Source organism: Gossypium hirsutum, chromosome D01, assembly GCF_007990345.1.
Source record: "Gossypium hirsutum isolate 1008001.06 chromosome D01, Gossypium_hirsutum_v2.1, whole genome shotgun sequence".
In the NCBI taxonomy this organism is placed as follows: Eukaryota; Viridiplantae; Streptophyta; class Magnoliopsida; order Malvales; family Malvaceae; genus Gossypium; species Gossypium hirsutum.
Window position 1 is genome coordinate 16,936,447 of NC_053437.1, and position 18,210 is coordinate 16,954,656.

General features: G+C 33.1%; 1 protein-coding gene and 1 pseudogene across 1 annotated transcript; both read right to left on the bottom strand.

The window, feature by feature from the left end:
* Nucleotides 1-678: 678 nt before the first annotated feature.
* On the bottom strand, nucleotides 679-5,489 carry LOC107922407 (V-type proton ATPase subunit B2). Its single transcript, XM_016852435.2, has 15 exons — nucleotides 5,330-5,489; nucleotides 5,056-5,127; nucleotides 4,636-4,691; nucleotides 4,443-4,541; nucleotides 4,081-4,140; nucleotides 3,610-3,721; nucleotides 3,310-3,518; nucleotides 2,970-3,098; nucleotides 2,626-2,763; nucleotides 2,157-2,307; nucleotides 1,981-2,063; nucleotides 1,717-1,764; nucleotides 1,535-1,588; nucleotides 1,356-1,439; nucleotides 679-1,244 (listed from the first exon to the last, which is right to left on the bottom strand). The coding sequence occupies exons 2-15, from the start codon at nucleotides 5,111-5,113 to the stop codon at nucleotides 1,065-1,067; spliced, it is 1,461 nt and encodes a 486-aa protein (XP_016707924.1). The 5' UTR covers nucleotides 5,114-5,127; nucleotides 5,330-5,489; the 3' UTR covers nucleotides 679-1,064.
* Nucleotides 5,490-6,553: 1,064 nt separating this feature from the next.
* Nucleotides 6,554-10,074, bottom strand: LOC121213880 (probable nucleoredoxin 2; annotated as a pseudogene).
* Between the last annotated feature and the right edge of the window lie 8,136 nt (nucleotides 10,075-18,210).

Below are 18,210 nucleotides of genomic sequence, written 5' to 3' on the forward strand. Positions count from 1 at the left end.
AGGAGCATGTGCCCTCTAAGCAGGTTCTTGCAATTCCCTCATGAGCTCATTTCTCTTCTGTAACATGATTTTTTCTAGCATTAAAGTTCTTATTACCAAAAAGATAAAGAAAAGAAAAACCATAGAACTTAAATACATAATATCAAGTGCAATCATATAACTTTAAATTTGATTTGATATAATTATATACTATATAATTATATTTACAAATCACCAACTCCAACATTGATATATTTAGATTTGTTCATAAGAATGAGTCATTCACCCAAATCTAAAAGCCTAATCAAAATTTGAAAAACTTTGAGAAAATATACTAAACAAAAAATTTAGACCCACTTAAAATATAAACTGGGTACAAGCTTACACATTCAAAGCCCAAACCCAACCCAAATTATAATATACTATATTATATTATTTTTATATATTATTTAATTTATGATATAAATTAAATCTATAATAGTAAATAATATTACTATTTAAAACTAAGATACCTCTATATAACATTTTAAAAATTAAAAAATATATATTAAATATTAAATTCAAAATAATATAAATATAATTTAAAAATCTTTAAAAAATAATATTCGCAAACCTAAAATGAGCTTCAATTGAATTAGCTATTTATAAATATCGTCGAGTTTAAAAAAATTTAAACCCATATTTTGAGCTGAGACAGACTTGAACAACTATAAATTGTATTAATATCATACTTAAACCCTGACACAACCCATGAACACCTCTAATTGCATCCAACATTGCCAGATCTTAACTTAAAACAGAACCAGGCTTTTCCTTGGCAATCCAACTCTTAACAACAGGTTTGAATGAGAATAACAAGCTGAAAATGATGTTCTCGAAAAAGCTTATGGGTTGTGTTCTCAAAACAAAGAATACTCAACAGCTAAAATAAATTATAATCACAGAGCATGAACTTGATTGGAACTGTATCTGAAAAGGAAATGAAACAAATGTAGCGCACCGCAATGAAGCCATTCACCAAGACGGAGTACTGGGTTAAGGCCATGCAGCAAAGGCAAATGCTTTACCAGCTCGGCTTGTTGCATTCACGATTCGCGACTGTAGTACTGGTCAAGTGTCTTTGCAGGTATACGATGGAGAAGTTCGCGAGGGAAGATACGAAGCAAAGTCCATGCTAGATCAAGCGACTGGAAGATGTTGCGAGTATCATAAGCACCTTGAGTCACGAATTTTCTCTCAAATTTGTCTAGGAACTCCAGATAAAGCTGTATCATTGATAACAATACAGAAAATCAAAATGCAATTCTTAATATAGAGCTTTATATTTGAAGTAGCTTTCCCATGCATGCGAAACCGAGAGATAGAGAGATGCAAACCAGATCCTCAGAAGAAAGTGCTTCCTCTCCAACTACAGCTTTCATTGCTTGAACATCTTTTCCGATAGCATAATTTGCATAGAGCTGAAATCAAGGTTAGGAGGGTTTCAGTATGAATAATAATAATACTACTTAAGCTAGAGGGACCCTTATTTCATTTTAGAACTTCTCAATCATACCTGGTTGGACACATCAGCATGATCTCTACGAGTCATCCCCTCACCAATAGCACTCTGAAACATATATAACAGAAGGAAAAGCTTAGCACAAACTCTTTAACTTATGCGTCAACTCATAAATAAGGAGGTAGGTTTTCCCATACAAGATGAATTGATGAAATGAAAATAAGTAATAGCCATACCTTCATTAATCGAGAGAGTGAAGGGAGTACATTAATTGGTGGGTATATCTGTTCAGAAAATAATTAATTAGGCATATTGTTCAAACTTGAGCACAGGCATCTCCTATCAAAATTAAATCTATTTGGAAACTTAAAACTCCATTAATATACTTGACTTCATGTCAATTCAACATCATTGACAATATCTAAATCACTATTGTGTGTATCAATAGATTAAAAAGCAACGCCCATGATTAAAACAATAATGAATATTGTTTCAGTTACCTGTCGATTGTGAAGTTGTCTATCAATGTAAATCTGCCCTTCAGTAATATAACCAGTCAGATCTGGTGTAGGATGTGTTATATCTGGTTCACAGATGATAATCAACCGAATATAATATCAGATAGCCAGTTTTCAAACTTAAACGAATGCTATATTGAGCTGAAGGTGCATCTTACCATCATTAGGCATGGTCAAAATGGGAATTTGGGTGATGGAACCTTTTCTTCCTTCTATACGCCCTGCACGTTCATAAATTGTTGCCAGATCAGTATACATGTAACCAGGATACCCACGCCTTCCAGGGACTTCTTCACGAGCAGCAGATACCTATAGGCACACACAAAACATGATGAATGATATGAATCCAGCATTTGCATACATGACATTCTAACAGAGCATCATTTCAGCGGTTTGTCAGATTTAAGTCAAAAGTCCCTGTAAAATGGATTACATTCACTTTCTGAAGTCATTTCTAGCTCCAAAAAGGTCTTAAGAAATAACAGTTTGCCTTCAAAATTTGAGTTAAAAATAGAGAGATGTTCAAAAAGCACCAACATAATGCTCTTTGTCAGTACAGCAGTTATTCGACAAAGAAATTGTGTACCACATATATATCCTCCAATAACAGCTATAAAGCATATGTACCTCACGAAGAGCATCTGCATAAGAACTCATATCTGTCAATATAACCAGAACATGCTTCCCACATTCATAAGCCAAATACTCTGCAGTTGTGAGGGCAATTCGAGGTGTAATAATTCGTTCGATAGTGGGGTCATTGGCCTGTAAAACACATTAAATAGACCAGTTATAATTTCTTTAGGAAAAAAAAAGGAGAGGAATGGGACTAATTTCTTGAAATCAATACTCATAGAGAAAGTCATCTTCAATGGGGCAAAAAAACTCAAAATGAAATGAATATACTTAACTTGAATTACTTGCAGGAAAAGAAAAATGCAGGGAGAATGAGATTAATTAGTGGAAAGTACCAGGTTCAAGAAAAGGGTCACTCTCTCCATAGATCCATTTTCCTCAAAATCTCTCTTAAAAAATTGTGCTGTCTCCATGTTCACCCCCATGGCAGCAAACACAATGGCAAAATTATCTTCTTCCTGATCCTAAAAGTCAATCCACAGAACAGGACAATAAAAAATCTGAAAGTGGAATAAGAGAAATAAACAGGCATCTAGCTTCCAAAAAGAATGTGTATCAGCTCACTTAAGTGACAAAAACAAAAATCATTGACATCCACAAAATAAACCATGAACATCAAGCACACAATCAAGGCAAACTTTATTAATACCACAGTAAGCTGCAATGTAGACATACATCAAGGAGATTATCAGACTTTTCCAATCGCTTTACGAGACCCGCTTGACGACAAATTTGAGCAGCTATCTCATTATGAGGAAGACCAGCAGCAGAAAAAAGAGGAATCTTCTGTCCACGAGCAATTGAGTTCATCACATCAATTGTTGATATGCCTGTTTGAATCATCTCTTCAGGGTAAGTTCTCTCACTAGGATTGATGGAACTCCCTGAGAAAGAAAAAGGACATAAATTAACACTGGTAAAATAAACTTTCTCACCTATAAATGACTAGAATAGACAGTTTGCCTAACACATTACCAGAAATATCTAGGTATGCCTCGGGCAAAATAGGAGGTCCATTATCAATGGGTTTTCCAGAGCCATTAAATATGCGCCCTAGCATATCTAATGACACAGGAGTTTTCAAAACCTGCAAAACATAAATTAGAAGTGGCTCAACAATCAACAGTCATAAAGATAACTAAACTGACCTCCCTTTTGTTAAAAGTTAAAAATCACAGACAAAGATGATTGAAGATGCAACTAATGTGTGTTCAGAGAATTTCTCTACTTTAGAAAGCTCAGCATCATTCATATTTAACGATAAAATTGTTACGAGACAGCTACAAGCACATATACTTTGCATCAAACAGAACAAGGTGAAAACTAATATTCCAATACTCTAACTTTCAAAAGATTCTATAACGGCAACCATTCTATCTGCCATCCTAGTTTTACAAGCCTAGGTAAAATAAAACCTATAGCACCAAAGAAAAGCGGACTTATTACCTCTCCTGTAAATTGCACAGTTGTGTATTTGTTGTCAATTCCAGATGTTCCTTCAAAAACCTGGTAAAGGAGAAAGGGGAAAAGTATAAGATGCCACAGTACAGACTTAAAATCAGTCCAAACCAATTGTTGCCAAATGCTCTCAGGAGTTTATATCTCACAGAAATTATATTATTGGATTTAGTAAATGGTAAATGCATCTTTTCTATCACTATGCTGTTCCCCTCCACATTTCCTGATCCATTAATATGGACTTAAAACAAGTAACAACAATCAAATATTGGGATTATCATTAAATAAAATATGCCATGAATCATCTCCTATGTGCAGAGAATTCTAGGTTGCAATGCAAGGAAAAATACCTGCACAACTGCTTTCTCTCCATCAACTTCCAAGACTTGACCTCGTCGAGTTGTTCCATCACCCAAACGAATATTGACAATCTCCTGATACTTTGGACCCTGAAGCATATCAAAATTATTAGCATTTTACAATCAAACAACTAGCTATTAACACCGAAGGTAAAACCATCATGGGATAAAAGAGCAAACCTACCTTAACTTTGTCAAGAATGACCAATGGTCCAGCAACACCGGACACAGTTCTATACTCTGCAAACCATAAACCCCCGATTTAATCTTCCAGATAATCTTCACACCAATTGAATAACAACAAATTCTCACCATAGCATCCCACTAGCCTTAGATCATATTAACCATAAAACACAAAGTAGTTGTTTAATTAAAAAAAATTAAAGAATTAAAATATCCGACTTAAAGTAGGTTTTAATCCACAGAACGATTACGAACATATGTCATGAATTTAAACATATTACATAACCAGTCAACTAAAAGATTAAAAACAAAACGACTCCAACATCATGAAATTTATTGATGATAGATTAAAAAAAAACTTGAAATTAGGCAATGGCCAGAATTCAGATTTTAGGCTATGAATGTAAAATGAATAAGTTACCCATTCCGATCTCCAGAGTTCCCTCCTCCATGTCAATGAAATTCTTTTCAGCACCCATCTTCAAGTTCAAAGCTGATTAAAATTTTATAAACATTAAGAAGAAAACGAATCAGAAACATATATCAGTATAGTCTACACTGATAAAATAGTTGAGCAGATCTAAAGAAAAGAAAAAACTTGGAAACATTGTTTCAGATCCAAACAAGCAACCGTGTTTGTGAATGGCGAGTGATGGAATCCAAATTTGCAAAGGTTTAAAACACTCGATTCTTACCTCGATTATGTTTTGGAAAATGCGAATGAGAGAAAATTACCCAAAATGACAAGATATCTCTAGTTTGAGTTGGACAGTTCTATTTGAGCAAGTAAACGATTAGAACTGTGAAAAGAAATGGAGAAATTAAGCACTAAGTGACAAATCATTTATGAGATTGCAGACGTCTTGAAATTAAGATTCAATAATTTTATGAGTTAAAAAAAATTATAGATAATTATATGTAGGATTCAATGTCTTACTTGACTTGTCATTTTCATGCTAATTGTATTGATGGAGAAATAGGTTTCCCCCCTTTTTTTTTTTTTTAATATCATGCAACGTGGCTATAAAGATGAGGTTAGCATCGTAGCATATTCCAACTCCAAAATATTATTACATAATATAATTACTCAATTAACTACAGTTAAGTACTAATTTAGGTGATGGGTTAGAGAAGTAAATATAGATTAATATAATAGTTTTTTTTTACTAAATTTGGTGTTGCTAGTTAAATTACATTAATTTTGTGAAATTAAAATAATTATAATTATAATTATAATATTAAAATAAAATTGAGATATATCGATAATTTAAATTATATTAAAAATAAATAAATAAACACATCATAACTTTATAAATCACTTTTACCCATATTGTTATGAGTGAAATAAATTCAATATCCCATATATTAAATGCATATGTGGTGCAATAAGTTCATATATTATTAGTTGATGTTAATAAATTTATAATATTTTAGTTGTTTTATTTTTAATTATATAAAATTTTTAAATGATAAAAATATAATTATAATAATGTTTATTATTTTTCTAAATAAATTATTTTTAAATTTTATTTTGTGCTAAGTAGCAAGAAAAAAATTGCTCGTTTGCAGATATAAAAAACGAAAAGCCAACCTATATACATCTTAAAATAAAAAATAAAAAAAAGGAAAAATCCAGAAATATGGAAACTTCAAAGGAGTTTCACATGTCTTATATCTACCAGTACAAAAATGAAGCTGCCACGACAGCCCCCCCATAACGTGTACAAATTTTAGTTTTATTATTATGTGGAGCCTTTTGCAATTTGATGTCTATGGGCCATTGCCATGTGAATGGCCGCTTTCTAGCAATTAATTTCCTTTTGTTTCCAATTTTGATTTTTCAAAGTATTTAATTCATTAAGTTTTTTAAGTTTTACCGTTTCATAATTTTCATTTTCCAAAAAAAAAAAAACCCAATATACCTGCAATCTGAGTCGACAATATAATTATTGATCAGTTATAAAGGATTATGATGTTACTCTTAAATGTGATCTTCATGGCATTAGCTACAATATCATATATGAAAGCTGAATTAGCAACATTTTAGCATATATGAAAGATCAGGTGTGTTGAACTGAGGCAGCAGTTGCAGGGTCAACAGCTCTCATGCATCTTGGGTGCACCTCGTAGCCACACCCCAGACACTGGTAAGCCCAACCAGACCCTTGCTCATCACAATCGCAGCATATAAACGGCCCCCCTCCATTCCCTTCCGATACCAAAGTAAGCTCATGGCGGTGACCTGCATGATAATTAGATCTGGGTAATCTCTTGGCTTCTTCCTCCATTTCTTTCTCCAGCAACTCCAGTTTTGCACAAGTGAAAGGGTATGCATTTTCCTGGTACAGATTTATGAGATTTCTACCTTGCTTGGTCACTGTTTTGCCGTCGGGATCTATGATTATCAAACATGGAATGCCTTGCACGTCGAAGTACTTTGCAAGGGTTCTAATTATTGGGTCTCAAGAAGGCAACGCTAGCCATGGCATGGTACCGTAGTAGGAGTCAAAGCTACTTTGGTCACGATCATTCGACACAAAAACTATTTCGAAATCCTCACCGCCACCTTTTCCTTCCAAACTTCGCTTGATTTTGTGGTAGATGGATATCAGTTTGGGAGTGAACTTAGCACATGGAAAGCACCATTGTGCTGAGAAGTAGAGCCCAACCGTCTTACCTATCAGCGAATCAACTGGCACCTGCAAAACAAATACATAAGCTTGAATCAAGCCTCAACATACATAGATTGATCTCAAAACATGCATCCATCTCGGCCACACAAGTGAGGGCTCATTATGCTGGTGATTAACACGGTCTCGCCCTTGCCTCAGATGTGAATGGGAATGCAATTGTTGGGTGCGGATACCTTGCAAATGTAAGGGTAAAAGGACAAAATGATCTACAAGCGGGGCTACTCAGGTAGCAAACCTGAAATAATACTCTTGTCAATTTCTAAATGCTCAATAAATGTTTGTATCAACTTAGGCTATAAAGAATTCAAGAAAGCTTTCTTCATTACCATAGATGGATATCAATGCCACAAGTATGTATATATTATTCACTATAGTCGATGGGTAACAAAGCATATTTATAATATGGAAATGAGGTATAAGCACTGACCTTTCTAGCCATGGTTTGATCCAAAAGATAGTCTCTTCCAGGGTTTGTTAATAAATTGGTCAAGGTCTGACTCTCATGCTTTATCCTCTCTTCCCTTCGCAGTTCTTCCAATTTTTCTTCAGTAAATGGGAAGGCTTCAATACCATATCTGTAAATTAGTTCTACGCCGTCATGTAAAGTTGAACCATCAGGCTGCAAAATGATTAAGTAAGGAATGCCTTCAACTTCAAATTTTCGATTCAAGGCTTTCTTTGTCTCCAAATCAGAAAATGGAATTGAGAGCCATGGCATGCTTTCTCGGTAACTGTTGAAGGCACTCAAATCTTCATCAGATGACACAAATACAATCTCAAAATTAGACCCATTGCTCTTCAGCTGCTCATACACGCCAATCAATACTTCATTGAAATTTCTACATGGTGGATACCAGTTAGCTGAGAAGTAAAGTCCAATCGCCTTGCCCTCAAGATCCGAAATTTTCACCTGCTATAACCAGTAATGGTAAAGGTCAAATGGAACCATTCAATTACTAATGAAAAGTCAAGCTTATTCCTCAAATACCCTTTTCGTCGCAAGCCACCACAAAGGACACTCCTACATACATTTTCAGTAAGGAAATATGTATACCAATCTATTCCACAAAAAAAATTGTGAAAGCGACGTGCCACCAGCTTTCAAATGTTGTAAGGATAATACGCCATGTGTGTAATGGCAATAGCTAGCTTTGTTGTTAGGCTAAAGCGAAGAACAATAGTGCCACATGTTCGCAGCACAACCGCTGTGGGGGGGAACCTATATTCGACGAGGACAGGCATGTTTGGCATGTTTTTGTCGCGATAAGAAGTATCTTAGAAATTTAAAAGGACGAACACCGACGTATTTCCGATAGTTTTTGCCGATATATCGATATATTGAACATTATCACGTATGCATCCCACATTAATGCTAAGAATCCGTTCTAATTCCCTTCCCGACAAACAAAATTCATAACCCCCCACATAAAACAACAAGATCTCTTCACCACCAATGGTGTTCCAACATGTTTGAATTACCGACAAGAAAGGTAACCGACTTGGATTGTTCATCTTATGAACTTACAATGCTCCACTTCTCAGTTTCATCTAATTATTTAATGTGATCATCACCTAATTGTCATAAATACATAAAAGACCCCTAAAAAAGAATTCCCTTCAAAACTAAATCAAATCATTGTCGAGTTTAACAACCTCAAATAACATAAGATCTACTCAATTAAACATGTTCTACCAAACAACATCCCATATATTTCTTCATTCTTTCTTTGGTGCTATAATATACCCAGATGATTATACCATAACCAAATTCTAGTTTGCTGGACCTTATAATACATATATATATAACAAAGTATTAGCAGGTGGGTCTTTCCATTTTAAAACCCTATAGAATTTCCTGAAATATGTTGCTAATAAATAAAGTTAAATATTTTGAGAATAATACCAAATAATGATATATATATATATATAGTTCTAGCAAAGATATTCTGGAAGGTCTATGTAATTCCAGAAAGAAGTCTTGGGTAAAGAAGAAGATAGAAAAGAAATGGATCTATGATGATGAAAGACTACAAATTACCGTGAAGCCATAAGTGAGTTAGACCAAAAGGTGGCTGCGTGCTTTCATGTCTGACCACAACTTAAAGTTTACAGCTAAAAAATAATAATAGATACTGAAGAAGAAGAAGAAGAAGATGATGATGATGATGCTAGATATGTTCTTTATTTCCGTCCATGAAAGGAAAACTAACCTGGTCATCTTGAGTAGTTGAGGATAGAAGATAATCACGATCTTTAGAAGCCAAAAGAGAAGAAAATCTAGATGTTGAAATCTTCTCGGGATCACCATTTGTCAAAGCTTGAACAAGATTCCTGGAGTTGTCGTCCAAATCCATTTCCTTCCTACTTCATCACTAGTCTTCTTTTCTCGCTTCTCGTTTGCTTATAAAAGATTAAATCAGTCCTTCCAAAGCTTATATTGCATGGAACCATATTCTTTATCCTAAGGTAGCAATTCAACCGTACCCCTCCAAACTTACGATTCACTCCAAAAGTATCGCCAATGAGCCAAACTCCCACTGTTCCTCGGGTCCATTAACTATCATGCTGCGACGTCTTGACTTATATTTAATTGGTCAAGACCGTCATCTGCCACGCATATAACCTTTTGGTTCGACACATTGGGTTTGCTTTTGTTAAAATAAGAAAAACCAAAGTCCAGGCCAGCGTTTCCAAGCTATCTTAGATAAGGTAGGTAAGGTCCCGTGTTTGTCATAATGATGTAGTGGACACCTGTATTTCTAACTCTCTCACCTTTTTAACATTATTATTACTATTTTCTTTTTTATTTTAAATGCTTCTTATATTTTTATTTAAACATAATGATAAATTTAGTTCTTAATATTTATATTTTTTTATTAATTTAACTTTTTTTATTAAAATTAATTCTTAATTTTTCAGAAAAAGTCAAATCTCTCTTTTTTAACAAAAATTATGACTAAAACATTAATTTTTAACGTTGTCAACGTAACAACTCGAATTATAGTCTAGTATTTAATGTACATCATCATAACATAACATCATTTATTTTATATATCACGTCAACAAATAATAATTTAAAAATTATAAAAAATTAAAAATAATATACAAAAAATTCATAAAATTTCAAAACATTAGCATTAAGTATACGTCCATTATCATGGAGGCTAACGTATTTAAAATTTTAACATCATTTCGAATTTTTTTAAAATTTGATTAAATTTGGTTCTTTTTAAAAGATTAAGAACTAAATTTAATTAAAAATAAAAAAATAATATAAATATTAAAAAGCTAATTTTAACATTTATTTACTTTTATCCCATACTTCAATGAAATATATTAGTATTTAAAAGTTGGATTAAATTAATAAAAGAAAAAATATTATTATAATTTTTTTATATTTTTATATAAAATCTAACGAAATACACATATAATAAGAATTTACCTACTTCAAAATTTAAAATTTTATTAATCAAATTTTCCTCTAAATTTTTGAAAAAGATAAAGATAAAAATAGTGCGTGGGGGGATGAGACGGCTGTAAGGCTCTAAAAATTGTAGCTTTGAATTCTCACTACATTGGGGCTCACCTTAAGGGACACTTGGCAAAAGACCTTAATTTAAAAGTACTTTTAATCCTTTCCTTTTGTTTGTATTCCACCATTGGTTAAAGCTTTTCTAGAAACCTTTTTCCTTTCACAAATTTCACAGGTTGATTATGTTGCCTTGCTTGCTTTCAATTTTTTGTAATATTTCTTTTTGATTAAAATCTCTTCTCAATCATTCTAATTTAGCATTCTAATTTAATAAAATTTGAGATTTAATCCATATACTTAAAAAGTTAAAACTAAGTCTTTTTACTTAGCCGATCTCACTCCAATCATTACCATTGTTAATTTTCTTCGTCAAAATTTATCAATTTGGCACATGGACTAAGCTATCTTCACATTATGTGACATATGCTTAATAGAAAATAAACATGCTAAGTTGACAAATTTTGAAAGAAACTACCAACGAAAATGATAATTGGGCTAAGATTTTTAAACTGAAAATGTAGGATGATTGAATTTTTAACTTTTAAAATATAAAAACTAATTCTCAATTTCTATAAAAAGTACAAGAACTAAAAGCATATTTTAACCTTTTTTAAAATAAGGTATTTTTCATATCCATTTACAATTTATGAAGACTAACATTACAATTTTCGTGGTTGCCTCTCCTAAAATGTCATCTCTAGAACACAAGCTTCAAGATAAAAGGAATTTGTAGGCTAAAAGACTCAAACTCTACAAACATGATCATGACACACTCATGATGTGTGTGAGAAAAAATAGTATACAATACATTTATTAAAATTTTGTAAGATAGAATAAATTGAAGCTTTAGCTTAAGAGGTAAAATTGAAAGTTTAAAAGTTTATGGGCTCAAGTTCAAACCTTATTATATGTGGGTTTTTATTTCTTTAATACAAAAATGTAAAAAGATAGAAACATACTTATAATATAATAACTTATTTTCTAAAAAAATGGTTTTTAGTCATTTCACAACCAAATTAAAATTTGATTTATGGGTAAAACTAGCTCAGTGAAATTCTTAAATAATAGTATAGAATCCAACCAGTGCATAGTACATGGGTAACAAGTAATTATTAGCTCTAATAATAGTATTTATTGTAGGCCATATGATAGGAATAAAAAAAAGCTCGAAAGCACAATTCTATCAAGCCAAGAACACTTGTCTCAAACAATCAAATATGATAAATAGCTTATTAAATAAATGTATTCTTGTAACACTCGATTTTCAATTAACCCAGAAACTTCAAATAATGAGAGAATGAAATTGAAAAAGACCACAAGCTGATAGCCTCTATTGAAAGAAACAAGAAAGCCAGAAACTAAATGGGACATGGTTGACAACCAAACCTAATTCGGTTAGAATAGAACCAATCGATTCCTTATGAAAGGCATAATAATTAGCTATGTGCGATTCTCATATGATTGGTAATAATGCAGAAATGGCTATAAATAGCTGGGAAATGGATTCCCAGGGATGATTTTCTTCTTGACTTTGTTTCATTTTCTCTTTTTCACCTTCTTCGGTAGCTTGAAGAAGGAATAGCCATAAAAGGCTTTGCATGGAGTAGACTTCATGAGGATAGAAATGAAAAAGAAGGGATACCAACAAGCTGGTAAGATTCTTAGCCTCTCTGTGTACGTAAGAATAGATAAATGAAGTTATGTACTTCAAAATCATTTTAAGAGTTATGCATGTTCCTGGAAAAATGAGTTTAAGCTGAGAATATTGAGTATAATCCATGCTTTTGGTTGAAATGCTTGGCTGCCAGTAGAATGAAAGCTCTAACATTCGAGAAAGTTAAGCTATGAAGACGATGAAGCTTCAAGTGAGTTCCTATGACTCCAACCATGATAGTTATAATCTATGTTTTTTGAGTATGCCATGTTGCATAAACATGAAATATGATGATATCTGCATGCTTTACATGAAAACTGTAGGAAAAACCTCCATGGTGTAGATGAAGTTAGAAAGGGAAATTGAGAGTGATCATGTTAGATACTGCCACAGGCGAAGCTTTGGGTGTTGCGGAGAGAACACTACAGTGTTTGAGCATCAATGTTAGGTGGTGTAATTGAGGTAATGGGAGGAGGATTCAAGAAATAAAAACCATGGAAAGGAGTTTACCGCGACAACAGTATCGACTATCAATTGATCCTTCGGGGCAACACTGTGACGACGGTATATGACGTAAGACCATAAATGAAAGACGCTATGGCAATCTAGTATGAGGTACGTCGCGTAAGATCATAGATGAAAGACGCGATGGCAACATGGTACAAGGTATAAGATATACGGTGTAAGACCATAAATGAAAGATGCTATGACAATCAGGTATAATGAGTAAGACCATGGATGAAAGACTTGATGGCATCATATGATAGTATGCCAGAATGACAGATCAGTGTAAGACCAAAGATGAAAGACTCCATGGCATCCACAAAAGTAGTCCATTAGGACAGTAAACACAAAACAGAGATAGTCTACTGGGACAATTAATAGAAAATAGAGATAGTCTTGGAACAATAAACATAAATAGAATCTGTCAGAATAGTAAACATGGGGTAAGTCCAACAGGACAAAAGAAACGGGGTAAGAATAGTATAAAACTGTAGCTCAACTATGGTAACCCATAGAGTCTGCCGAGTAATGAATGCGGAAAGTCCGCCAGGATATCAAGTGCGGGGTATACTGCCAGTGCGCCAAGCATAAAAAACCACGTAAGAAGAAGAAGAGTTAAAAGAAAGCGTAAGTATGGCAAGAGGATCATGAGGAATCTACCAAAAATGCTGAAAGTGGTAAAGATTAATGTGGAAACTGACAAGGCGTAGGCGAATACCCAACAAGAATTAGAGAAAGATAGGTTGTGCGAGAGTTGGCCTAATTATGAAGATGTAAGAGGAAAATTACCCGAGGATCGCAAACAAAGGTCTATCATTAAGAGCCACCAGAGAGACTTCAAAGGAGTTGTACGCGAGAAGTAAATCTCAAGGAAAGGATGGGAGTTCCACTCCCAGGATAAAGATTCTGTTTAAGGGACAGTATGTTTGTCAAGACTATTCCTCTTTGAGGATAGTCCTTTGCGGAAACATGCCATGAAGCTAGCTCTGTAGGGAGAACTTGTTGGGAAATGTGTTCATATTGTAGTAAACATGTAATTGTTTTTTATTTATTTGAACGATGAATAAATAAACAAAGTTAATTTCACATTTCACTATTATGTCCTTTCTATTTATGTCTTTTATATTTTGCATGCATAGTAAAATTGTGACAAGCAAATAAAGCTCATTGATTATCTAAGTTTAAATTGAAGATAAGTGGCATTGTAAGAATGTTTACATTGCGAGAAAGACAACTTACTTTAGTAGATAATCTAAATGAGTCTGTAATCCCATAAAATAATCAAAGTGAGCATTTGATTCAAATACTGAGAAAACTTATTATACTGTCTGCAATTCCAATTAAGGAGATGGCTTGTCATAACTATCGAAGCAGTTGACTCCACGAGTAGAGATGTATATGTATTCATTTGTAAAATGATACATTAGACTGGAGCCAAGATGAATTAATTCTGAATCCATTTGTGAATTAATTTACTTGTGATGTTCATAGTGTGATTTACCTAAATCCTAAGTTAGCCACTGACCATGCGTATGCAACTCATGTGCTTTGATATAAATGGAGGCTTATGCTCCAAAGATGATCAAGCTCATAGTTGGTATATTGGGTACATGACTTGTGTATGGCATGGTTTTACTAGCAACAGTAGATTTCATAGCTCAATTAAAGAGTTAATGATATTCTCTCATTGGCATTATGTGCATTGATAAATATGGAACGTGGTCACGGGTTGCTTGTTCTCAAACAAGCAATTTATTAACAGTGATTATATTAATCATTAAGAAGACACAATGGTGACAATGAGATAAAATCATATTGTATTGAGTGACTAAATTTAACTCAAAGGAATCAAGGATATCATATGAGGGTAGCACACACATGACGAGGTCATTGGACAAAGCAGTTGGATGAATTGCTTTCTTAAAGAGTATACATTAAGGAGTTTTTAATCATGGTACTTCTTGTGAACTGACTCTATGATTAGGTAATTGCGATTTATTGGAATGATGCTTCTGGACATAATTGCAATCACTAGAACCTAATTGTATAAGTTTGATTGGTCCCTCCGCTAGCTCAACAAAAGCTCGATCGGACTGCATTTGAATCTGAATAAAATTCTATGAGTTTGGGAATAATTTAATTGAGTTGATTTATTTAATGTGGAATTAAATTAGGTGGTCGTGAGAATTGTTCAATTAGAGAATTTGAATAAAGAATTTTCTTGAAAATTTAATTTGGAAAATCTAAGTGATTTTTAGAAAAATTAATTTTGATAAAGTAAAATTAAATTAATAAAATCAATTAAAATTAATATTATATTTTAGAAGTTAATTTTCAAGTCAGACAATTGGCCCAATGGGTAATTTAACTTGAAAATTGGACCTGAGATCGTAAATTGGGGGCCTAGGATCTCAAAATCGAGACCAAGACCCAAAAATTGGTCAAACTGGCTCAGTATGTGAAACCAAGTTAACGGTCCAACAGGTGGCTAGGCCAGACCGGTCAGGTCATCATTGACCAGAACCGAACCGACAGCAGCCAAACCGGCTTAGGGTGTCGTAAGGGTGTTGCACTTGCATCACCGAACACAATGGTACCAATGGCTGCGACAGTGGCATCTGGATGGCTGGCGTTAGTTGGTCGTCGGTGGTTGAGCAATGAAAGAGTTACACTCTTACTAGGACTATACCAGAGAATTTGATTTCATATGAATTATTCCAAAAATAAGATTATTTTAATAGTTTAATATTAAATTAAATTTAATACTTATATTAATAATATTTTATTAATTTAATATTAAAATGATTATTTTAATATTAAATTTAATTTAATATTTATCTTGTAGATAAATATTCTATTATTTTAATAAGATTTAATATTAAATTTAATCTAATATTTATCTTGATAAATATTATATTCATTTAATATTAAAGTGATTAAGTTTAATTATAGTTGAATTCTCTAAACACTTCCTATATAAAGAGAGTATTGAGTCATTTACACACACTTGAATTCAAGAGAAGTTGTAGAGAGAAAATTCTCTATAGAGATTATTCCAGAAAATTTCTAGAGATATTTTTTCTAATTTACAATATAACACCCCTAACTCGTATCCATCGTTGGAATAGGGTTACGGAGTATTACCATACAAATAGAACATTTAAACATACATTTCATACATTATCATAAAAACATTATAAAACAATCATTCACGTACATATTGTCCCTTAATCAAGCCCTAAAATTTCCTTAGAAGTGATTCGGGACTAAATTGGAAACAATTTGAAAAGTTTAGGAAAAATTTACAAAATTTACAAAACAGAGGTCACACGACTGTGTGCCTCACACGACTGAGACACACGCTCGTGTCTCAGGCCGTGTAACATTCGAAATAGCCCCACATGCCTATGTGTCAGGCCATGTGTTAGGTCGTGTAACTACCTGACTTGTATGCAATAAAACCTACAAAGGGCACACGACCGTGTCGCCAGGCCACGTGTCACACACGGCTGAGTCGCCAGGCCGTGTGTCATATACAACTAAGTCACACGCCCATGTCTCAAGCCGTGTGGACATGAATTTGCCCAAAATCAAGCCATTTCCAACATCAACTCATGCATCCACCTAAAGACCTTTAGTGCACATTATCAAAGCATCATAACCTTACCAAAACATACATATAATGACCAATTTAATGGTCCCAAATCAATCAACCAATATGCCAATCAAGGCATCTCAAATGCAAACATTTAAACTTTCCTAAACATGCATTTATTTGATCACATTTCCATCATCAAACCTAATTCAACTTATAATAAATCATACCACAAATATGACCATTAATATTCCATTACAAAACATGCAACATGATATAGTCACAATGACACAAACTAATAAGGCATCAAATGTACCAACATAGTTAACTTACATAATGTATACTTACCAAATCACTTTCAAACCATTTTCAAACTATCATCAATATGCCAAGTGAATCATGTCAACAAGCACTTTAAAGTAATCAACATCACATAACTTGGTAAGGTATCAAGGTGCACCAAAACAATATAACTTTCTAAAGCTTACACATACCAAAACATAATTAACACACGCACTATAATACCATTACAAATCGTCCTATACATGTCATTATAAACCGTAACCAAATTACTCAAAAAGTACCAATTTGTCTTTTGGATAGTGTGATAGATATCCGACGAATTTCCAACCAATTGAGCTTCCGATAATCTGTAAAGTAAAGGAAAATAATTACGGAAGCAATGAATACTTAGTAAGCTCATACAAACTTTAAACATAATAATCCATTTCAATAATGAACTTTATAAGATAAATATAAATCTATACCAATGCCATAAGATTTATAAAATTATATAACCATCAACTCACAAATAAGTAAGTCCATCAACATCACATATATTTTTCATTCATAACATAATAGGATTTTATAAGACATATTACACAATTATCAACCTTTTCATAAGGTTATGACCATTCCACTTACTCATACTTACTTTCCATTCCATTCTAAATGCTTCACATAAGTCTAAACAACATTATCAATTCAGGAGTTAGTGTATTTATCCATGATATAGGTAAATTCATTCATAGCATAAGTAGATTTCTCATATATAAGTACAACATTTTAACTCGTCAATCTTTTTATATCATCATATTATATCCCAGTTATGAATTTACATTCCATTTTCTTACCCATTTCATTTGCATAGTACAAAACATAAACATAAAAAACAACCATACGTGTTCCTGTCATCCACAATCTAAATCGATGAATTGTAACATTCAATTCAAACTCAAATATATGACAAGTCCATAAAAATCACTAAAAAAGTTACCTTACCGACATTTACAATTCGATGAACGACTTATGAATACGAGTACATCGATAATCCAACCGAAACACACCAAATGCTCATAAGAGCTAATCTATCTGAAACACACCAATGCTCATAAGAGCTAATCCATCCGAAACACACCAATGCTCATAAGAGCTAATCCATTTGAAACACACCAAAACAGAAAGTATAACACGAGAGTTCACAAAAAATGTTGAACCTCAGCCTATTCAAGAAAACAATCTCCGCAACAATCTCCACTCCAATCCCTCATACCACACCGTATCTCAATTGTACTCTACCTCGCATTCAATTCGATCCA

What these genes read in the sequence shown, in the direction of transcription:
- LOC107922407 (XM_016852435.2), bottom strand. Translation starts at nt 5,113, where the DNA reads ATGGGTGCTGAAAAGAATTTCATTGACATGGAGGAGGGAACTCTGGAG. An exon ending in CACTCTCTCGATTAATGAAG is followed by an intron (nt 1,589 to 1,716) that starts GTATGGCTATTA and finishes TATATGTTTCAG; the next exon opens with AGTGCTATTGGTGAGGGGAT. An exon ending in CACTTTCTTCTGAGGATCTG is followed by an intron (nt 1,245 to 1,355) that starts GTTTGCATCTCT and finishes TCAATGATACAG; the next exon opens with CTTTATCTGGAGTTCCTAGA.